Here is a 22,995-nt window from a genome sequence, read left to right on the forward strand (position 1 = left end):
TGAAGAGATTTGGAAAATGGAATACTAGAGTGAAGGAAACTAGGAAAATAGTATTGTAGTAGAAGCCTAAAGCAGGATGGTGGCCATAGAATGGAAGAGAAAGAGAACAAATAAAATAGTTAGAATAAAGAAAAAACAATAGGAGAAGTGGACCAAATATTAAGCAAGTTACTGTATTAAGTAAAGTAAGGTACCAAAGTGCTTGGAGGTCAGGTGAGGGGGGGCAGTGGCAGTGACGAAGGTGCTGCACCCTCAGGAACTTTCTTGACCATTCACTCTCACCCAGTGTTCTTGCCTCAGGTCCTGCTATCGTCTGTAGCCTCAGCTGTTCTAGCTGTCCATTGTGTTAGCTGTCCCCTTTGGACCCCTCTGAGCTATTGCTCTCTGAAGTAATTCCTTCAGCCCCTGACTCTGCCGCCTGCTCCCACCAGGCATTTTGACTTGGTTGTAGCTGCTTTGTTTTGTTGTTCCCTGGGATGACAAGTCAAGATCGCATAACCCTTTGTTTTCCTAGGGTATCTAGACAGCCTTTTAGTACTTTGATTGTTGGTTGTCTATTGTATCCTTAGGTGTGGCCTATAGTATACCAGAATCAGTGGTTCTGGTTAGCTTTGCAGTGCTGTGGATGTCACTTCGTGCTGTTTTGGAGTTGATGAGGTTAAGGTCCCTCACTCGTCCTGTGGTTCTCCAGCCTCCTGTCTGTAAGATTGAAAATGTGTCAGGAAATTGGTTTTAAGAAGGAGAAACTTTCTGTCCTCAACTGATATTTTGTTACTGTATATTTGAATTACCAATTTGGGGGAGAAAGTATGGTCATATATGTAAGCTTTCCGTTTTCTTGACCTATTATATCTTTTATGTATTTAACTTTATATCACTATCTAAACTCAGAAGTCTATGAATTTACTAAGTTTTTTGAAATGATCTAAAGTAGAATTAGTTTTCTTAGTAGGTATGTTAGGTTTTAATTTAGTTTAGCCTGAAGTTAAATAAATATTAACTTTCATATTAAATAATTTCCTCTTCTCTCTTGTAAATTGTTCTCTGTCCCATTAACCAACATTAGACTTACTACCTATGAGTCCCTTACTGCCCTTTATAGAGCCCATGAAAGATGTAAAGTAATCTTTGGGGAGCTACTTCTTACCATGTCAAATGTATCCCCACTTCAAGTCTGGGTAATTTGAATAGTATTTTATTAACATATACTCCAAACTGATCATACTTTGTACTTTAGTTTTAAAATGAGGTTAATGAAATCTTGGTTTCTTTAGGGCATTGAAAATATAAAGAATTCCATTGAAGATGCAAATGAGCCTTTGATAGACCCTGTGTACGGGCATGGCAGGTAAAGGTTTCAGTCTGCTGTCTCTTACTGAACTTTAGACTTTAGGAGTGGGAGAGTTTCTGAAAAGTGTACTGGCAATACAAGTCTGGGCTTGACTAGCCCTGAGCTGCAGACATTGCACGGCTCTAGCCAGTGTTTGCCGTGTGTGGCCAGTGTTGACATCTGGTTTCCAGTTGTTTACAAATGACTGTTATTATGACAAATATCTTGTCAAGATATTTTAGCAAAGCCTCCATTATATCCACTTATATATTCTTTAAAAAGGCTAAACTTACATTAACTTAGAAATAAATATTTTCTTACCTATCTGTGCTAGTTTCTTTTTGAGTTAAACAATCCTTTTCTATTTTTTAGCTTATTTTAAATACTATAGGAATAGAATGGTGAAAATTAATCTATTCTCATACAAGTCCTTTTTAGATATGTCTGCTTTAGTTGTTAACATTCACCTATCCTCTATCAGAGTACATATTAAATGTAATTGTGATGTTCTCCATCTATTACAAAGTGAAGTTTCTTTGGGGGGGGTGAGAATTGTATGTATAAGAATAAATATTTTAAATGTAGTTAAGGATTATGCTGATTTAGTAAAGTGAGCTTTTGTAAGTTCTTCTCCAAGACCCATGACTTCACTAGCCAGGTAGTAAGGTTTCCAGTCTCAATTGGTTCTCCATACCAAGTAGTCAGCCCTAAAATCATGCACATGCTTATGAAAGTGTGCGTGCGTGTGTGTGCGCGTGTGTAAATATATGTGACAACAATTTATTAAAAAGAGGCAATTAATTTGAGAGCAAAGAGGTATATGGGAGAGGTTGAAAGAAGGAAAGGGAAGGGGAAAATGATTATTTTTTTTAATGATTATAATTCCAAAATTATTATATATAAAAATAAATGTAAACACTGAAAAACAGACTAATTTTTACCCACTTAAAGTTGTGCCATCTTAAAGTTGCTAGGTTTCTGTAATTATGGGATAGATGCCATTGTGGTTCAGCACTAAGGCCCTCACCAAGGCCAGCCAGAAAAGGGAAATGAAGGTTTCCTCTCATTTTGTGTTTTAACGGATTGAATGGGAAAAGTCATTAAGAAACTATTGTAGGAATTACTTGATTTGAAGAACTAGTTTTATGCCTGTTTTAACTGATATTTAATTTTTATTGATAGCCAAAGCTTAATTAACCTCCTACTGACGGGACATGCAGTTTCTAATGTATGGGATGGTGATAGAGAGTGCTCAGGAATGCGTAAGTATGTTCTTTGCTATGGCCTCAAATGATTAATATTTTAGTAAAATATGGGAGATTGATATTCATCTATTTAACGGCTCTACATTATGTGGATGTTAAGGTAAGTGCTTTCTGTTAGAAGAACCCTTCATGGTTTCCAAGACACCATAACATTAAAGTGTAGATTTTTGGAAGCAAGCTATCTTGGGTACCTAATGAGCTTGGTCAGGCTTCGATCCTCAAGGCTTTGGTTTTCTCTGGTTTGTTATTGGGACTGTGGTGCTAACTTTAGAAATGGTAATCTGTCTCTTAGTAGATGTAACATAGGGGTATTTGTCCAGGGACAGTATTCACTGCATTCAGTGCTGGAAGTTATGGGAAATTATAAAGTAATTGAATTACTTGCTTTGACAGTATCCTGAGTTTTTCTATATTACTTTTAATATACACTGTAATATGCTGAACAGATTTTGTTTTCTATGGCTTTACATCTACTTACCCTTTCAACAACATTTCCATTTCTGGTTTCAGTTATTTTATTTCAGTAGCTTCTTATGTTGTCACAAACATCAAATAAAGCACACTAGCCAGTCCATTCACTTAAGCAGAACTGATGTACATTTATGAATTAAATCCCCTTCAGTTTCTTACTGGACAGATGGAATTCTTTTGTGTAGTCATTTCACTTTTATGGAATAATTGCAATAAACCTTTTACTGAAATGTCTATCATAGGACATGAAGCTTCATAGTTCCTGTTCCTAGGCAAATTTATGTTTTCGCCCTAATTTGGTCTTTGACAGAATGGTTACCAAATGACAGAGAATATATTACATTTTGAGAAAATGTTACTACTTTTCATTTATATGAATGATTCTTAACTTTTAATTTAAATTTTCCTCAAATTTTAGAAATTTATATAGCTAATTCATAAAAAAAAGAAAATACAATGTTAAGAAAAATTTGAGTAAAAATTACAGAACTCCAGAATTCACAGAACACAATACAACCTCCCACTGTGCTGTTTGGAAATGAAGAGCCTGACTTCCTACACTAGGTGATGTGTGCAGTGTAACTCACTTCGTGGGGAAGTCGGAAGAAGAGCCCAGCCTTGCTGACTGCTTGGATGCACGACCCACAAGTGCTCTGTCTTGTTCTGCTCTCTGTTCAAGCACATCCTAAGGACTTGCCATTCTGGTTTTGATGGAGAAGCATGTGATCCTGCTGGCTAAAGTGCCGGTCTCTCTTGTGGAATGCGCAATTTCCTTGATTCCTCCCTCCCTGCAAAGGTTTCTGGTCTCTGAGGTATCTGCTGCAATGTCAAATAACTAGAGAAGGAACTGTGGCTTACGTGTCTCTTCTCACCTATCCCCCCTCCGGCCCTTATCATTGCTACTTACTGCTGACTGCTGTGGCCATAACTATTAGTCTTTAGTTCGTTACTAAGTTATCCTGGTTCAATTTCCTGTGCATTCTGCCCTCTCTCACTCTCAGGTTATCATACTACAAAACCCAGATCCTCCCCTAGGTTCATAGGCTCTTAATATTTTGAGTTTTACCTCATTTACAGAATTTGTTCATCAGTACCTTGGTTCCTGGTATATGCAAATGCATTCTTTTCTGATTCTTGAAGTACTGCTGTTTGGGACTGTTGTTTTACTGTGGATACTTTAAAGTACAGTTTAAGGATCAAAACTAAGCCATAGTTAGAAGATAGGGTTATTTCAGGAAAAAAAAAATTGCCCAAGTGTACTTAAATTTTCCCCTCAGTCTTTAGGAATGTTGACTTGAACTCAGTTCTGCTTTCATATGTTTAAACATAAAAAAAAATCCATACATTTATTCAGCATTTACTGTGTGTATTTCTGGCTTAGACAACATCGTAGGAAGTATGGAACATAAATGAGAAATTATGTAGTAGTTTTCAAACACTCAGACAAATCACTTCCCTTACTTAATTTCCTTTTATGTGGAAGTAATACATTCTTCAGATGGCTATTGTAAATACTAAGAGTTCTGTAATGTCTTCCTGGGCTCGTAGGAAAACTCGATTTTCTGTCAAATGCTTATCCACATGGTTTAGGTGGATGAGGACATGTACATAGGTATTTGCTGTGTGGTGAAAGGAGACGTGCTGAAATAAGAACTAGACAAATGCTGAAGGAGAAGGAAGCTTTTCTCGTGTTTATGTTGGCGTAGAGACACTGGAATTTTAATGGGGACGGAGAGCATGAGCGAGAGGGTGTTTGGGGAAGCACACACATTTTATTGTTTAGACAGGGAGACAGACAGAAAGACTGAATAAAGCATAAAGCAGTGTACATCATTTGGAGAGGTGTTGGGACATGGACATAAAACTTAAGACTTCTCCTCGGTGATTCTGCTGTGCAGCCGGGTTTGAGAACCAAAACATTGTGATGAACCCTGGTCAAAGGAAAGACTGTATCAGCATAGGCTTGAGTGAAAACACAGAGGCTACTAAATGCCATATTGACTCCTAGTTGGTAAGTATTAGAAAAGGAATCATTGTAAGCATTGAGCAGAGAAATAACACAGTAAAATCTAGAAGAAAACGATGCTGTCAGTTGTAGAATTCTTGGAGTAGAATCACGAGTTGAAAGCTATGGCATACAGCTTCAACAGTGGGAAAGGTACCAGACAGTGATAGACAGTGGCACAGGATGGAGAAAAGAACAGAGTGTTTATTTCCTCCCTACAAGCAGTATGTTTTGGATATATCTTTTTAACCTCAATATGGCTAAAGAAACTGAAGCTTGGGTGATTATTAATTTGTCCAAAGTGAAACAGCAGAGATTAAACCAACAGGACTTCTAACCATGCCACGGCCTCTGCTTGTTCTCTGTAGAATATCCTCCTCCTAAATCAGCCCACCTTGTGCTCACTTCAGCAGCACTTATACTAAAATTTGGAATGATAGATCAGTCTACCTCTGTGGTAGAGTCTACAGGAGATAGAACTTGTAGGACTCCTCATGTTAGAAGTAAGGGTAAAGTGCAGGTAATTATCAAAATTTTGATCAAACATACTGCTTTAATCAACACATAAAGCATGGGAAAGCCCTTAAAGACATGTGTATTTTTACACTATGCTTGATCCTTGTCATATACTGCCATTAGTACTACATTTCAGTGCTAGTCACCCTCAAAGATATGTTTGCCCACCTAGAAGTTAATCCAGAGGTCCTTGTCCACAGTATAGAGTTGGAAAATAAACTGTGAAGTCTCATTCCCGGAGAATGGGGCTAAGAGTAAGGCCTGTCTTTAGTAAGGTAGTTGAGATACAAATCACCTGATAAGGGACTTGCTCTTCAGCAGTTTGGGCAAGGATTTTGCAGGTGAGCTGATAGAAGTGAGGCCTCTGATGGGCTGCGTGGTTTTTGTTTTAATTATTAGAGGTTGCCTCTGCTGTACATAGGGAAAAGAGCCAGTTTTAAAAGAGCAGCCGGAAACAGGAATATGAGTGTGATGTAGTCTTGGGAGATGCACGTTCTTTTAAAGAAATTACATGCAACAAGGAAAAGAAACAGTCTTCATTCAACTTAGAAAATTCAAGATATGGAAGTTTACTGAGGGTCTAAGTGAACATAGAAAAATGTACAAAGACAAAAAAAGGTGTGAATTAACTGCCCCAAGGAGTAAAGAGCTGTTATTGAGTTTAGTAATCTAATGAAGAAGGCAAGTGGGATTGACTTACAGTGGCTCTCACTGATAAGGCTACTAGGTTTTTGGGTTCTTTCTTGTGATTTTGTTTTGTTTTGTTTACCTAGCAGTAATCACTCCTCTGTTAGTAGAAGAGAAAGTAGATATTAGGTGTGACCTGGGAATATTCAGTGAAGGGTAAACAAGGCATTTTTCACCTTTATTTACTAAGGTTATTAGTGTTTGAATTGTCATGTGTGTCTTTTGCCTTGAGCAGTTTACCTTGGGTGAGCATGTAGATGGTTTCCAGTTTGACTACTGCAAAACAAATCGGTAAGAAACACTGTGTGTGAGTCAATCCTATTCAATGTTCCTGCAGGATTGATTTCTTAATTTAGATGTGTATTAAAGATTTAGTCAACTATTGACTTGTTCTTAGTAATAACTTTATTGAAATCTAATCTATGTACTATGCATGCCACCTAGTCAAACAAAATGTAAAATCAATCAAATCTGAAATAGCCTCCTTGCCTTATAAAGAAATTCTAGTCCCATCAGCACTAGCTCCCCATAGCTCCCTTTACTCCAGGTTGACAACTGCTAATCTGCTTTCTCTTTCTATAAATTTTCATGTCCTGGGTATTTAACATAAATAGAACTGGACGATGTCTGGTGTTTGTGACAAATTTCTTTTACTTTGAGCAGTGTTTCCCTGTCCTGGTGCTTGAGTTTTATCAGTGAACAAGCAATTTTGCAGTATGTGGGTGAGCCATGCATCGTCATCTATCATCAATTGCTGGACATTTGAAATGGCCACCTGTCTGTTATGAATAATGCTGTTAGGGACATCTGTGTGCAAGTCTTTGTGAGAGAGAGCATGTGCTTCTATCTTTCTTTGTTATATACCTAGAAATTCAAATCCTGGTTAATACATTAACTCAGAAGATTTACTCTTTGGGGGAATATCTATTAAACTGTTAATTAATAGCAACTTTATCTCTAAAATATGCCTTACAACTAATAATGTATCAACATATCTTTCTGAGTGTAGAGTTCTGTTTTTTTCTGTATCCTGGATGATAACTGAACTTTGTCCATCTTTAATATTTGGTCAGTTTTTGACAAATGATTATGTATTTTAATTGACATTTGTTCTACTTCCTAATGAATCGGAGCTCAGTTGTTTATTCACATAAAAGCATTTTAACTATTTTGCCCTCTGGGAATTGTCTCTTCTCATCATCTGCCATTTTACAGGGAGGGGTTGCTTTATTATAATTTATGGGGCACTGTAAGTTATTTTTTAGTTTTTTATACTGCAGGCAATCTCTCCAACCTTTTCTTATATATTTTTTTTAGTGATGTCTTTTGTCCCAAGGTTTTCACTTCCATAATATAGAGTCATTTGATATTTTCTGTTTCAGTTAGGCTTGGGTGGCTCTTTCCCCTGTACCAATTCTGTATTTCTATCATCCCCAGATTAAACTAATATTCATTAGTATTTTCTTAAAATGTTTTACTTTATTATGTCTTATCCATTCATCTTTTTTATACATTTATTTAATGGTTAATTGTAAGGAATAATTGATGCTCATGAACTTAATGATACATGGAGATATAGAAATGTAAACTCTAAGGAATATGATCATTTCAGAACTCTACAATTAAGAATATGATTTATCAGAATTAATAGATCAGAGTGCTGCTATCCTGAAATTGTGTTACTTTCAACAACATGTTTTATTGGCTAGAGCCAGATTGCTAGATGAAGTTAGATCTCCTAGTTAATCTACATTTGAGATCATCAGTCATTTTGTAGTGTAAATATATATGTATTTTTAATGTGAATAGGATTGTATATTTCAAACAATGTTGGGAAGGTAAATGTAAATGATGAGCTGGTTAGTTTTTGTTGTTAGCTAGACGCAACCTAGAGTCACTTAGGAAGAAAGAACTTCAGGTAATTAAGGAATGGTACAAATCAAGTTGGCTCCTGTGATGGTTTGAATGAGAATGACCCCTATGGCATATAAGCATAGATCTGCATGCTTAGCCACCAGTTGGTGAACTGTTTGGAAAGGTCTAGAGGATTAGAAGGTTAGGGGGTATGGCCTTGTTGAAGTAGGTGTGGCCTTGGAGGAAGCAAGTTATTGGTGGTGGACTTTTAGATCTCAAAAGTCCACACTAGTGTCCATCTGTTTCCCCCTAACCCCCCACTGCCTCCTGCCTGTTGATCAGGATGTAAAGCTCTCAGCTACTGCCAAGCACCATGCCTGTCTGCTTCCTGCCATGAAGTTTTGTTTACCCTCTAGAACTATAGGCAAGCCTCCAATTAAATGCCTTCTTTTATAGGAGTTGCCTTGGTTGTGGTGTCTTCTCACAGCAATAGAACCGTGACTAAGACAGCCTGTGACTGTGTCTGTGAGTGACTCTCCTGATTGATGGTTGGTGTAGGAGGCCCAGGCTACTGTGAACTGACTGAACCATCTCTAGACAGGAGGGCTTGGGCAGTATGTATAAGAAAGCTAGCTGGGTATGAGCCTGGGAGTTCAAGAGAGTGAGGCAGTATGCAACTTTCCTCCCTGGTTTCTGCTTGAGTTCCAGCCCTAACTTCCCACAACAATGGGTTGTGACCTAGAAGTATAAACCAACTAACCATTTTTCCTCCCCTAAATTGCTTTTTGGCAGAATGCTTTAGCACACCAACAGAAATGCAAAGTGGGCATCCTGGGATTTGTTGTTGTCAAATCTATTATCCAATAGTAGCAGTCCAGCTTCTTGGGAATCCAGCAGGTAGCCATCAGTGGATTTAAAAGGATCTTCACTTTTCTTTTCCTCATATAATTTAAATTAAGGCATAGTTATTCATTGTTTTTTCAAGACAAGGTTACTTTGTGTAGCCTTGGCTGTCCTGGAACTGGCTCTGCAGACCAGGCTGTCCTTGAAATCACAGAGATCCTCCTGCTTCTGCCTCCCAAATGCTGGGATTAAAGGCAAACATTTGCCACCACTGCCCCCGGCTGGTTACTCATTCTTAACTCTCTAGTATAAGCACAAAATTTAATATTTAAGTGTATTTTTGGGAAAGAGCCTCCATTAAGATCTTTAAACAAACAGATTTTAAACTGAAATTGCAAGTATGTTTCCTATAAGTGAAATAAACAAGCTTTTCAAGTACATTATTGTTTTTTATTTTAACTGTTGTTTTTGTTTTTTTAAAAAGTCCTCTTTTATATTTAAATATGGATTTTTTAACCTTTCTTAGGACACTGCATAATCTCCTCCCAGTTCATTTTTCCACCCATCATAAACCTGGGCTCGAACAAAATACTACTGCTGTGTCTTGTTCCTGTATCTGAACACTTACGTGTCCTTCCTACCTCTGCCTGTCTAGTCATGTGCTCACTTCATAAGCCGCCTGTTCAAGGAGACCTTCGAATTCCCACTGCTGAAAGTGACCATGACCTCATCTGAGCATTTTACTTCCCTGGCACTTTCTACTTCCTACTTGTCCTTTGCTGCCCAAACCAAACTGCTCTTAAGGTGATCAGACATCTTCACCTGTGACGTTCTTTTATAGGGCTTGACACCCAGGGTATGTTTGCTACATGTAGGATGATTATCTGATTTTCAAAATAGCATCAAATTTGACAAATCTATGAGGACTCCTATAAATTCCCCAGCAGTTGTAGATGACAGTTGGTAGTACAGAAAATATTAACCTAAGTACTAGGATACCCAGTCAGTAATCCCCAAAAGGTAATGTGAAATAATGATGAGGTGGGATAGAGGGGTTGGGCAGAATGTGAGAGGATATCAAATTTCAGTTAAAAGGAATAAGTTTAAGAAATCTATTGTAAAACATGCTGGCTATAGGTAATGACGTGTTCTCTGCTTGAAAATTGCCAAGAGTAGACTTTAAATATTGTCATCCCTCAAAATACATATGTGAGGCACATGTATATGTGTGTGTGTGTGTGTGTGTGTGTGTGTGTGTATGTGTGTATGTATATACGTATGTATTAGTTTTCAAATATCTACAAAGGTACATTTAAAATATCATGCTACTAAAGACAGAGAATGAGGCCTTCATGTATTCCTGGTGATGAAGTATTCAGATCTGGTCAGGAATCACGTGCTCTCTGATGTAGCTGGACTGTATTCATCTCTTCTTTTGCCTCCCACCCCCACTCCTTTACACAACCCTAATAATCCTCTTTTGCTTTCATGCCCTTAACACCCTAAATTCCACATAGGAAAGAAAACAGGATATTTCTTGTTTGGTATTTGTCCTCTTTCAGTTAACACCATGATCTTCCATTCCATCCATTTTCTTGCAAACAACATAATTTTGTTTTTCTTTGTAGATGAACAAAATTCCATTGTGTGTATAGGTCACACCTTCTTCATCCATTTATCTGTTGATGGGTATTCAGGCTGATTTTACAACTTGGCTGAACAGGATTGTAATAAATATGTAAAGAGGTAACAAAAAGAATCTCATGCTCAAGTGTCTGGTTTAGATGATATTTTTTTCTCCTGATTTTTTTTTTTTTTTGAGAAAGTCTTATATGGGCATTAATTAGCTTGATTTAGCTAATCTACAATGAATACATATTCAGGACATGTTATATATACAACTTTTATTTGTGAATCATAAAATTGAATATTTCCGTTTGGCCAAAGCATAGTTTTATTTCCTTGCTGTCAAGCTAAATAGCAGTTTTGAAAATTCAGTCAGCAATTTAGATATTATTGGCAAAGACAAAATAGTCATAAAATTACCAGTTTCTTGCAAGCAAAGGGTAAAGACTATGAGACTTTTATAGAAAAACTAATACAAATAAGTTCTATAAATGATGTGAAAATATATCCTCACTGTCTTACTGTGTGGTATAAATATAAATTAGGTATATTTTGATTGATAACTTAATCTAAGAAGGTCATATTAAATATATATCCTGTTTGGAGGAGTGAGAATAGTACATTTGAAATATTATTGTCTAATGCTAGTCATAGTAGTGTATTCCTATATCCCAGAACTTAGAAGGTAGAGACAGGACAATCAGGAGTTCAAGGCTATCCTCAGCTACAAAGTACATTGAGGCACCTTGAGACTCAAAAAAAAAAAAAAAAAATCAGGAGGGGGGGAAAAAGGGATCATTTAAACCAGATACCTGAGCATGTGATTCTTGACCAGATCTGAAGACTTTATCACCAAGATTTATAAAGGCCTAATTTTCTGTATTTAGTAGCGTGATATTTTAAATGTACCATTGTAGACATTTAGCTAAACCCAAGGAAATAGATCATGTAGTATCTAGTTGTGACACTAGGTGGTGGTAATTGCTTTTAGAAATAAAATTGTAGAACCTGGTTCTCAACATGTGTTTGTCTTTGAATAGGAAGATTTTGTTACTCTTACATTTCGGAGGAAAAGGAGATGGATATTTGCTAACTATAGAGTATCATTTCTACCCATCTCTGCATTTGCTGCTACCCCTACCCCAGAGTTGCTGCAATCCAAAAACTAAAATAGTTTTATTTTATACTCTTAATATCCCTAACATTTATTGAAGATTCCAAAGAGATTTTACTTGTAGATAGTAATACTTTTCATGTTAGAAATTGTACTTGAGAAAAAGTTTTTTAATCTATGTTTATGGTCCTAATGTATTAGAGTTCTACTTAGTGTACATTAGCTATGAAAAGCCATTACTACCACGTCAGGGCCATCTATATGTGAGTAGTGTTTTATACCAGTATATTAATGAATATGTGCAAAGCTTTAAAGATAGTTGTAGGTGAAAGAAAGCATTTTGGCATGGTTTGAATATAAATATATTTATGCACACATATACACTACTCAGACTCATATATACTAATGCAGTGCTAAATTTGGTTTTGTTTATTTTTTTGCAGAACTTCTCGGTATCCGTGAACAAGCAGCTGTAGGATTCTTAACATTGATGGAAGCGTTACGATATTGTAAGGTAAATGTCTTCAAGGACTTGAGTGTGTTCATCCTGTGGACAGTGTTTTCATTCTTGGGTAACGAACTTCAACTTCCATCTGTTAACCACTCATCACTGTCGTACTTCCTTGCTGAACTCCCAACCTAAACTGACAAAGTGTTAAGAAAGTAAGCCAGCTAATCATTCTCATTTTCCTGTGAAGGGGATGGGTGATAGAGCACAGAACAAAGTAATATAAAAAATGGAAATATATATGTTTGACTATAAATTTTTAAGCTGTTTTAACATGTGTGCTGGGATTAGGATCTGTCTTGAACCTTCATTTTTGATTTGAGGCACCTTAATGTGCAGTCCTCAATAACCATTAAATATTGCAAGTGGTTTTAAATGAAGTTTACTCTCGTATTCTCACTTAAAAGAGGCCATATTCTTAGACAAAGAATGATGTAGATTTGTGTGTTTATTTTAAATGTTTATTTCATACAGTGTTTCTGATGGTGATGATTATTAGTAACATAAATCTTGTCCTCTCTCTTGCTTCCCTCTCTCTCTCTCTCTCTCTCTCTCTCTTTCTCGTGTATGTGTGTGTGTGTGTGTGTGTGTGTGTGTGTGTGTGAGAGAGAGAGAGAGAGAGAGAGAGAGAGAGAGAGAGAGAGAGAGAGAGAAAAGAGAGTGCACTCATTACTGTTCCTGCTCCTGTTTGTCAAGATATCATCTTTTCCTTCATGACAACACATAAACAGAGATGATGTAGGTGTAAGAACTATGCAGGATCTATTCTAGCCTTACTTGTAAGTAGTAACTATAAACAATAGTGACACCTTTATTTCAGTCATTTTATTTATATAAATTAACATCATTCAAAGACAGCCTGGCAACCAGAGATTCAAACTGTGTTTCCCTATACCCAATCCATACACATACTCATTTTCCTGGAGGAAAGTGTGCACCTATGATCACTACCCCCTTCACACACACACTTATTTTTCATGTGACCAAATTATGGTGATTTTATATTCTGAAATATTTAAATTTTTTGTTTAGTTTTTTTGTTGCTGTGATAAAATACCATGACCCCCAAAGTGTCTAAGGAAAAAGGATTTATTTTGACTTACAGTTCCAGAGAGTGTCCATCATGTTAGGAAGACATGTCATTGTTAGAGGAGCTAGAAGCAGAGAGATCATTACCCACAGGAAGAGAGAGCAGCAAGTGGGCCAAGGCTATAAACTCTAAAACTGGCTTCCAGTGATATACATCCTTCAGCAAGGGTCTACCTCCTGAAGCTTTGGCAAACTCCCAACAGCACTACCATTTGGGGGCAAAGTGTTCAGATACACACACTTAAGGAGGACATTTCTCAGTTAAACCCCATAACTGTGTCACCTGTGAAGTCTTCATCTGGATCCTGTCATTATGGTCGGTGTTGCCCACTCCATTGCTGTGTCCAGCCACACCGGTGGCCTGTCATTTGCCAGACACATTCAGCTCTTTCCTGCCTGGTAGACCTTAGTACTCTCTGTTTCTGTGTAGAATGCCCCAGCTCCTAAAAGAATGGCTGACTCTTCCCTTGGGTTGGTTTGAAGTTGTATCAGGAAATGTATTTCCGGACATTTCTTCAGTTACTCTTACAGTGTTGGTTGTGAGTCTAGCCTTTAGCAGCTGAGCTGTCTTTCCAGCCCACCCTCAGTTGCTCTCACATTATTTCCTAGGAAATGACTGACTACTCTGGTGGCTGTGTACTTTTTTTTTTTTCCAATGTTGAATTTGTTTTCCCTTCTTTTCCCTGATGGTGTTAGACTCCTACAGGGTTCTTCTAATGCCCCAGTGCACTGTTGCTTATAAATAAGAGGTAAAGAGAGCTGACACCTGAGCCACCAGTGGCTTCTACCCTAGGGACAGGGTAGCAGCAAGCTGGAGCTTCAGGCACAGATTATACATGGCAAGTGGGATGGAGTTAGCTGGGTTCCCTATGCTTTTATGATGTGCTGATTTGAATAACTCCACTGGGCTCTACGCTGTAAGGCTGTAACTATTTGTCTGGGTCCTGACATACAGACAAATAGGCTGATCCTGCAGTGTGAGGGCTGTGAAAAGAATGGTGCGGTATGCATTTAATCAGCTGTCCTTAAAGCAGACTGACTGGTTTATAATAACTAGGGCATCAAAACTGAGCTGTGAGTTTCTAAAATGCTGTGTGTAAGTTCATCAGTATGTATGTTCTCAGTCAACTATATATATATATGTGTGTGTGTATGTGTGTGTGTGTGTGTATGTACACACACACACACACACACACACACATATATATATATATATCATGTCTCCAGATAGGGAAATGGCAGAAGTGTTATGAATCTAAACATTTCTCCATTTGATAGTGTAGCAGATTGCTTTCTAATAATGAAATTACCGTTTTACTTATTTTGAACACATATAGGAACATAAATGAAGTGGTACCTATTTATAACCCTCCTATACACACACACACACACACACACACACACACACACAGAAAGAACTGTGTTTTTAACTGTATTTAAAGATAAGAGCCAGCAGTGGTTGCACATGCCTTTAGCACTGAGGAGGTAGAGGCAGGTGGATCTCTGTGAGTTCAAGGCCAGCTTGGTCTACAGAGTTCCAGGACAGCCAGAGCTGCTATACAGAGAAACCCTGTCTCAGGAGAAGAAAAGAAAAAAAAAAGAGCCAGGTGGGTGGTGGCACACGCCTTTAATCCCAGCACTCAGAAGGCAGAGGCAGATGTATCTCTGAGTTCGAGCCAGCCTGTTCTACAGAGTGAGTTCCAGGACAGGCAGAGCTGTTATATAGAGAAATCCTCGTCTTGAAACACCAATAAATAAGAAATAACATTATCATAAATATCACTATGTTGATGTATACAGTTCCGTGATTTTGCTGTGTTTGTAAGGATGGACAACCATCATCCTTATCGAATTCTGGAAGGTTTTCCTCACCCCCAAAAGAAACTGACCTAGCAGTCACTTCCTTCTTCCCTCGCTCTAAACATTACAGCTCTGCTTTCTGGCTTCATGGGCTCCTCCACCCATTCACTATTACCACAACCAAGGTGGAAAACATGAACTCTTCCTTCCTTTTTGTGTTGAAATCACGCTGTTTTATAATGTGTCGATTTTTCTCCAGCCATCAATTGATGAATGTTTGAAATTATACATTTTAAAGAACCCCTTAATATTGTAAAACTTTAAATTTAGCTTCTGTCATGAAGAATTGATTAACATTCTTAATGGTTCAGATTTAATACTTTAGAGTGATAATTACCAATTTAGCTACTGTGAACATTTGTCTGCACATTCTTTATAGGCATATGTTTTTATATTACTGTGTACTTAGGAGTGAAATTACATGGCCACATCGTAATTCTCTGTTCAACTATTGGAGAGTTACCAGTTTGAGTTCCAAAATAAGGATAATATTATTTTCTCTAGTGATTTTTTTTAATATAAAATACACCAAAATAATTGCTGGAGAGATGACTCAGAGGTTAAGAGCACTGGCTGTTCTTGCAGAGGTCTTGAGTTCAATTCCTAGCAACCACATGGTGGCTTACAACCATCTATAATGAGATCTGGTGCCCTCTTCTGGCCTCTGAATACATGCAGGCAAAATGCTGTATACATAATAAATAAATACACCTTAAAAAATAAAAACAACTGTTAGTTCAGCATTCATTTATCCTTTGTTTCTACTATAAATTTTCACCTTTTTTTTTTTTTTTAAAACCTCTGCCTTAAGTGAAATGCACATGCTTTTTCTAAGGGAAATGAAGCAGTGTCTTGACTGTCCACTGTGTGGTAGAGTCTTAGTCTAGAGTCAGGACCCCTCCCTGTCTGTGATTCTAGCTCTGTAGTTGGTGCTTAGGTTCAGGCCAGGGCCTGCCACTGTGCACCTCTCTGCTCCAGTTAGAGTGCAATCTCTGTTGCTCATCTCTCCAGCCCCAATGGACACGAACTGAGCACTAGCTATCCTTTCTTCGCTCATTTCCGTCTCTGCTGTCCTCAAAGAAGCCTTCCTACTTGACCAGTTTTCTGTCTCATGTTAGCACATCAACTTGTCCCTGCTTTCACAGGACAAAGGAACTGAGTCTTCTGCCCATGGATACAAGAGTTCCTGCCTTCCACCTCTCTTGTAAACTCCCCAGGGCCGTGGTGGTGCTGGAGCATGGCTGCTGGCTGAATAGGGAAGAATAATGGCCCGAGTGCCACAAGTCACTTCTTAGAGTTGCCTGGTTATAGTCAGTCTGAATGAGACAGGAAAGCAAACTCGATTGGTTATTTTTAAGATTAGTTGATTTTAAGGGAAGTGTTTTCGTGGAAGTATGGAATGATGGATTGTGTGAATTTGTCTTACTTGTTCAAAATGCACTTTTTATCTCAGTTACAAATAAAATGCAAGTTTTTGGCACAGTCTTATATAGAGAATTAAAACCTTTTGGGGGGGGCACATACTTGTATATATATGACCTTGCAGGCAAACTGTAAGTATAGCTTTTTATTTTAAAGATACTATGTATGGCCTGGGCAGTGGTGGTACACACCTTTAATCCTAGCACCTGGGTGGCAGAGATGGGCAGATCTCTGTGAGTTCAAGACCAACCTGGTCTACAGATCAAGTTTCAGGACAGGCTCCAAAGGTACAGAGAAACCCTGTCTCAAAAAACAGAAACAAAATACTGTGTATGTTGTAGAACCTTGAACTTTTCATGCAGGAGTCCTTTATAGACTAAACTTTTTCTTAGGGGAAGTTATTGTATTAGCCTAAACTCTTTAAGAAAAAGGGTGCCCTTATCTTGGTCATTGATTTACAATTATTACCATATGAAGTAATTCTAAATTTATGACTAACTTTGTGCCGAGTTGAAATTACTAAGGTAACCCTTCTATCTGGGAAATGTAGCAAAATCTGAGACTGAGTTCTTGAGCTAAAGTCCTCACGATGCATGTGTATCCACTAAGATCTACATTGCTTTGTTCTGGTTTAAAGATGCAATGTCAGTTTAGGAATAGTTCCCTTCTGTACTCAACATTTAACCCCTGTGGATAAGAAATGTTAATTAGATACCTTTGTTATGTTTCACATAATTCTGAACAAATATTTAAGGGGCATCATAAATTTTTTCATTTATTTGTTTTACTTTGCTGAATTTATTCTAGGTTGGTTCTTACTTGAAATCTCCAAAATTCCCTATTTGGATTGTTGGCAGCGAAACTCACCTCACCGTGTTTTTTGCCAAGGTAGGCTTGTAGGGACTTTGTTTTCTTCAGAATGATATGAGGCAACAGGTAATACTGTAAGTCCATATTAAGTTTGATCTTTGTTCAGATGATAGTCCAACCAGTGATAAATGCAATGTTTCCAAAATATCTTATCACTTCCCATTACAGACAACACTGTTACTTTGCTCTAAATTTAGAGTAATCTCAGTAAACTCCTTCATGCCTTTATCTCTGCTAACTTCAGAGCTCTGGGTTTTTTATTTTGTCCAGAAATCACTGAGATATGGAAGAAACAACTTTGGTTTTTAGATTCTTATATAGAACTATTTCTAAATCTTACTTCTTAAGAAGCCATAATATTTTCCACAGTCGGGAAATTTTGCCATCAGATACCTTCATTTAAACCCTAGCCATACTTCTTCCCAACATCCCCTGGCCACTTTTCCTCTGTGTTCAAAGTAGGACTTGATAGTAGTACCTAGTTCTTAGAAGTGTTGTCAGCCTTGAATCTAAAATACTGAGCAGTGCCTAGCACAAGACGAGCGCTCAGTAAATCTGAGCATTTGTTACCACAGTGGGCACATTGATTATTCAGCAAACAGTTATTAGACATCTCTGATGCTATTAAGAACAAACTGTCAAATGTTGGACTATTGGGGATATATATATTCAAGGTCTCTTGCTCCAAGTGCACTTTTCTAATTATTCCAGGAGACTTTGTAGCATGCTTTTTCTAGTGTAAGATTGCTTCTTTAAGAATTGTTTAAATTTCACTGAACTGATAATCTCAAGTTTTATTTATTTTCTTCCTGCTTTTATTGTGTTGGCCAAAGTCCAGCTTACAGATCTAAATTAAAGTACATGTTACTTTAACACAGACGGGCCATAAGTGTACCTGTGTGAAAATACAGGCCATCCTGATACATTGTTTTGAGTCTGAAACTTGCTGTTCATTTCCCTCTCAAAATAGGGAGGATGAAATCAAACTCAAAAACAGAAAACTATGATTCTGGACACACATTTCCTCAGTATGTACTTCTGGAAAAGAAAAGCAGGCTAAATTTACACTAAATGTGTTTTTTAAACAGTTATTGATCTCTGACCCTCTTCTTTAGGAAAACTGACATAGAACTATACAAGTGAATTTGTGGAGATGGGGGCACTTGGGGTCTCATTATATAGCCAGGGCTAATGCTATCAGACTGAGGCTTCCTGCCCCAGTGGAAACTTACATAAATAGTAAATTAAATCATTAACATTTATTGGGCCCAATTTTAGACATTTTAAAATATGAAGTATTTGTATATTCTTTGCTACATAAAAATGCTGGAAGTTTTGCTGTTGGGATTATAAAAGAAAACATTCACTTTTTGGTTTGATCTTTTTAAAAATGCTTCTATATTTTGAACTATCATTTTTGGCCATATTTTGGCTATTATTTTGTTTTGTTTTGGATTTTTGTCTATTTTGTGGTTAATTTATTCACTCTGTATAATTGACGCCAAGGAAACAAAAGAACATAAGTTTTTTTTCCCCCCAAGAGTTTATTAGAAATAAACTGTAAATTTATATAAAATTGTTCTATGAAATTATTTCTATAAAACTGGCTCTGTGTCTCGTGTTCTGGGTTTTTACTGGTTGGAGTTAGACCTGTTTGCTCTTTGCTCATAGATGTCAGCAGCCTATAAGGAAGCATTGTTTCTTGTCTGCAAATGGTTGGATTCCTCATGCACTATATGTAGGCTGCAGGTGTGTTCATTTCTTCCTGGGCTCAGTTATCCGATGTCTTCCAGGAATAGTTTGTGCCTGGAGTTCTGCCAGCTGCTGTGAGAGCAGTGTTAAACAGATATTGTTCTTGCTTTTGTGAGGTATGTATCCTAATGCAGGAGGCTATGGCTAAAGTTTCCACACTCAGAAATTTTCAAGAGGGTGAGTCTTGACAAAGCTCAGGTCCATAATACCATGGGAATTTATCTGAGTTTTGAAAAGCTGAGATGTTTAAAAATTCTGTCTTTAGAATATCCTGAGTCTTAAGGAACTTCTAAGATGGAAATTTGCTACAGGACACCTGAGGCCTCTAATCTTCCCAGCCATGGATTCTTGGTCAGATTTACAATAGCAGGCATCCATTTCTGCTCATGGAGCAGGCCTTAAATGTAATCAGAATGCAACTGGTTACCTCTAACATTTGTGCCACAATTGCACTTATGAGCGTATCTTTCCAAGCTGATCATCATGGTAGCTCACCGTATTTACAGCTGCATAAGATCATTAATGACTTTTCTCTCCAGAAGCCTACTTAGATTCTCCCAGTAAGTACTATGAAAGCTATCCTTCTGGGAAGAAACTTCTTTCTCGGTACCAGCTTGATTTTTCCATGCTCTGTGACCAAAGTATGTAGTATGTTCAGCAATGGGCTCTCATCATCAAGTTCTGGTGAGCAACCTAGAACATTGCCAGTAGTCTATATTGTTCCTCTGGGAACCCTCTGACCAACAACTTGAGGGGAGGCACCCCTCATTTGGCATTAGGCTTGTTATTTGGCCATCTAGAGCTTGGAACATTATCCCCTGTGTAGGATAATGTGAATTTAACCCCTTTGGTATTTATGCATGTTTGTGCGTGTGTGTTTAAGAAGCTTATAAAATGGGTTTTCATAAGAGTTCTAATTATCCCCCCATACCCTCTTCTGCCCTACTCTCCATTCCATTCCCTACTCAAACTCTTTCCCCATAGCTGCCCTGTTTTCTGTACCCCTGCTTTTAAAATATGTCTTCCCCAAAGTGGGCCCTTTCTGACTCATTTCAGGTAATAGTATAGAGTGGAGTCAAGTACCCGAATGAGAGATTTGCGTCCTGAGGTTAAGTGACAGGACTGATGATGCTTTTTGGTTTGGTAGACAAGCTATAGAAAGGTCTAAGGAGACACGTGTGTCTGATGATTCATCCTCAAAGATGTGTACTTGACAGCTGTGCTCTTCTTTTTTAAAATGTTTTATTATTTATAATTTTAAATTTGAATATATTTTGATCATATTCTTCCCCTCCCCCAAGTCATTCTCGATCCTTTCCCCCTCCCTGCACCCACTCAACTCTAAGTTCTTTTTCAAAAACCAAACAAAAACCTAGTACAACAAAACCAAGAAAACAAAACATCAAACTCTAACCGAATAATAGCATACAACCCCCCCCCCCAAAAAAAAAACCCTATGGAGTCCATTATATATTGATCAAAATGAGGCCCTCCCTGGAGTGCTTGATAAACCCAGTGTCACTGTTAGAAAAACTGACTCTCTCTCCCAACAGGTATAAATGACAGATTAGTTGTTAACCTTTACCCTAGTGTTTAGATTGTCTTTCATCATTTGTTGTTGTTTTTTTAATATAACAAAACAAAAACTGTCACATTAGAGTTGCACTGGACAACCCAACAGAAGGGAAGGAGCCCAACAGAAGGCACAAGAATCAGAGACCCACCCATTCGCATACACAGGAATCCCATAAAAAACACTAAGCTGGAAGCCATAATGTGTACACAGAGGACCTGGTGCAGGCCGTGGGCTGCATCATTCCCTGAGTTCATATGAGCTTTGCCTGTATTGATTTAAGGGGCCTTGTTTCCTTGGTGTTCTCTAACCCCTCCGGCTTTTATACTCTTTTCTGCCTCTTCCACTTCCACGGAGTCCGAGTTCTGAGGGGAGAGATTTGATGGAGACATCCTATTTAGGACTGAGTGTCCAAAGGCCTCTCATTCTATACACAATGTCTGTGGGCCTCTGTATTTGTTCCCATCTGCTGCAGGAGGAAGCGTCTCTGATGATGGCTGAACAAGGCACTGATCTATGAGTATAGCAGAATGTCATTAAGAGTCATTTTATCACTGATTGTTTTTGTTTTTTCTTTTGTAAGACCAGTGTTACTTGGTTTTACCCTAGGTCCCTGCATTATCTAGTCTCTGGTTCTTGGCAACCCAAGTAGTGCTGGGTATAGGTTCTCTCATGGACTGGGCCTTAAGTCAAATCAGTTATTGGTTGGTTACTCACATAAGCTTTGTGCCACCATTGCCCCACCATAGGCTGCAGGCAGGACACCATTGTAGATCAGAGGGTTTGTGGCTGGGTTGGTGTTTGCATTTCCCTTTTGGAAGTGTGCAGTGTACCATCCTTTACTAAAGATGCTAGGACATAGGGGCAAAGGCTCTATATAGGCACCAGCTTCTCAAATCCATGTTCAATGAGTTGTGTAGGTGTTATAACTTTGTTATTCTTAATGTACTCACTATGATTCAGAGAGTTTACTTAGCATTTGCAAGGCAGGTGACCTTGAGATTGGGGCAATGAGAGAGAAATACGTAGAGAACTAAGCTCATAGCTGCTCGGATATTGCTTCCATATTGAATTTCCTTCCAAGAGTACTGATAGGAAACAGTCTATTAAAGATAATACATGCTGCAAATATTGTTCATTTGTAATTTATATTTAGCACAAAAAATAACTGTCAGAACATTTGACCCAAGCCCCATTTTTATTCTAAAAGAAATATTTAAGAGAGAAAGATCAATTCTAATTTTGCATGCCTGAGAAAGCAAAAAATAATCAAGTTTACACCTGAATACCAAATAATAGCCTATTAAACTTAGCCTTCTCTATGGTGTGAAAGGGTATGTATCCAGCTAGTTAATAATGTAAAAGATATTGGTAATAACATTGAAAACACAATGACTCAAAGAATTTTATAAAAATTACGCAAGACTGACATCTGTAGAACTAAATTTTGCTTTAGTAAAAATAATTGCCATTACAGATGTAGTTTGAAAGCCTGGTTTAAACATCTAATTAGAGGCTTATTTTAATTTCTAGATTGTCTTATATGTTCTGTATACATGTCATTAAATTATTGGAAAAATGTAAGCTTTATGTATTAAACTCTTTGTAAACAGAAATGGCAGCTATGTGTTTCACTCTGAAAATTAAGACAGAAATTGTAACTACATGCTACAAGTAAGCTAAAGGGCAAACTAACATTTCATTCAGGAATAACACTAGTTTTCTAGGTGTCTTGTGATTTAAAGTATTTTAGTCAATGATATCCTAATGTGTATATATTGAATCTTTATAGTAATTTATGTTTTAAAAAATCCCAAAATTTTCACAAAAACAGTTTTTTGGGATGGCACTGAAAATATACCAGTGTCAAATAATTGATGGCTTTGGCTGTTTGTTTGTTACATATTTTTTAAATAAGCATTCACATATTTACATATAAGATACGCAAAGGTCTTGACCCATACATTTAATGAGTCATAGACTGACCCACTTTTCCATCCCTTTTCTAGGAAAAAAGAAAAAACTCCTTGACATTGAGACTTCAGTTTTATTGCAAATTATAGTTTGTGTTTATGCATTTTATTATGTTCTCTATCCTTATTTCTAACCTAATTTAGACACCTTTTTATATGTCTTATCAAAATAATGGGCTTAGCTTGAAATTAATAGCTTAGTATTTTATTTTTATAATAGTACATCTTTATTTTCTG

At 37.5% G+C, this 22,995-nt stretch overlaps 1 protein-coding gene across 7 annotated transcripts in view; it reads left to right on the forward strand.

Moving 5' to 3' along the window:
• Nucleotides 1-22,995, forward strand: part of Mindy3 (MINDY lysine 48 deubiquitinase 3) — a 73,973-nt gene that overhangs the window by 21,017 nt on the left and 29,961 nt on the right. For 5 of the 7 annotated variants that reach the window (XR_001579445.3, XM_006985925.4, XM_016004515.3 and 2 more), the window contains 4 exons: nt 1,275-1,348; nt 2,513-2,592; nt 12,155-12,225; nt 17,398-17,478. Coding sequence is in view for 6 of the 7 variants with exons in the window: in XM_006985925.4 (XP_006985987.1) it covers nt 1,275-1,348; nt 2,513-2,592; nt 12,155-12,225; nt 17,398-17,478 (306 nt within the window). In the remaining variant the exon portion in view is untranslated. The remainder of the gene's footprint in view (nt 1-1,274; nt 1,349-2,512; nt 2,593-12,154; nt 12,226-17,397; nt 17,479-22,995) is intronic. The other 2 variants (XM_016004516.3, XM_042278088.2) reach the window with 2 other exon arrangements.

The sequence above is a fragment of the Peromyscus maniculatus genome, chromosome 5, assembly GCF_049852395.1.
Source record: "Peromyscus maniculatus bairdii isolate BWxNUB_F1_BW_parent chromosome 5, HU_Pman_BW_mat_3.1, whole genome shotgun sequence".
In the NCBI taxonomy this organism is placed as follows: Eukaryota; Metazoa; Chordata; class Mammalia; order Rodentia; family Cricetidae; genus Peromyscus; species Peromyscus maniculatus.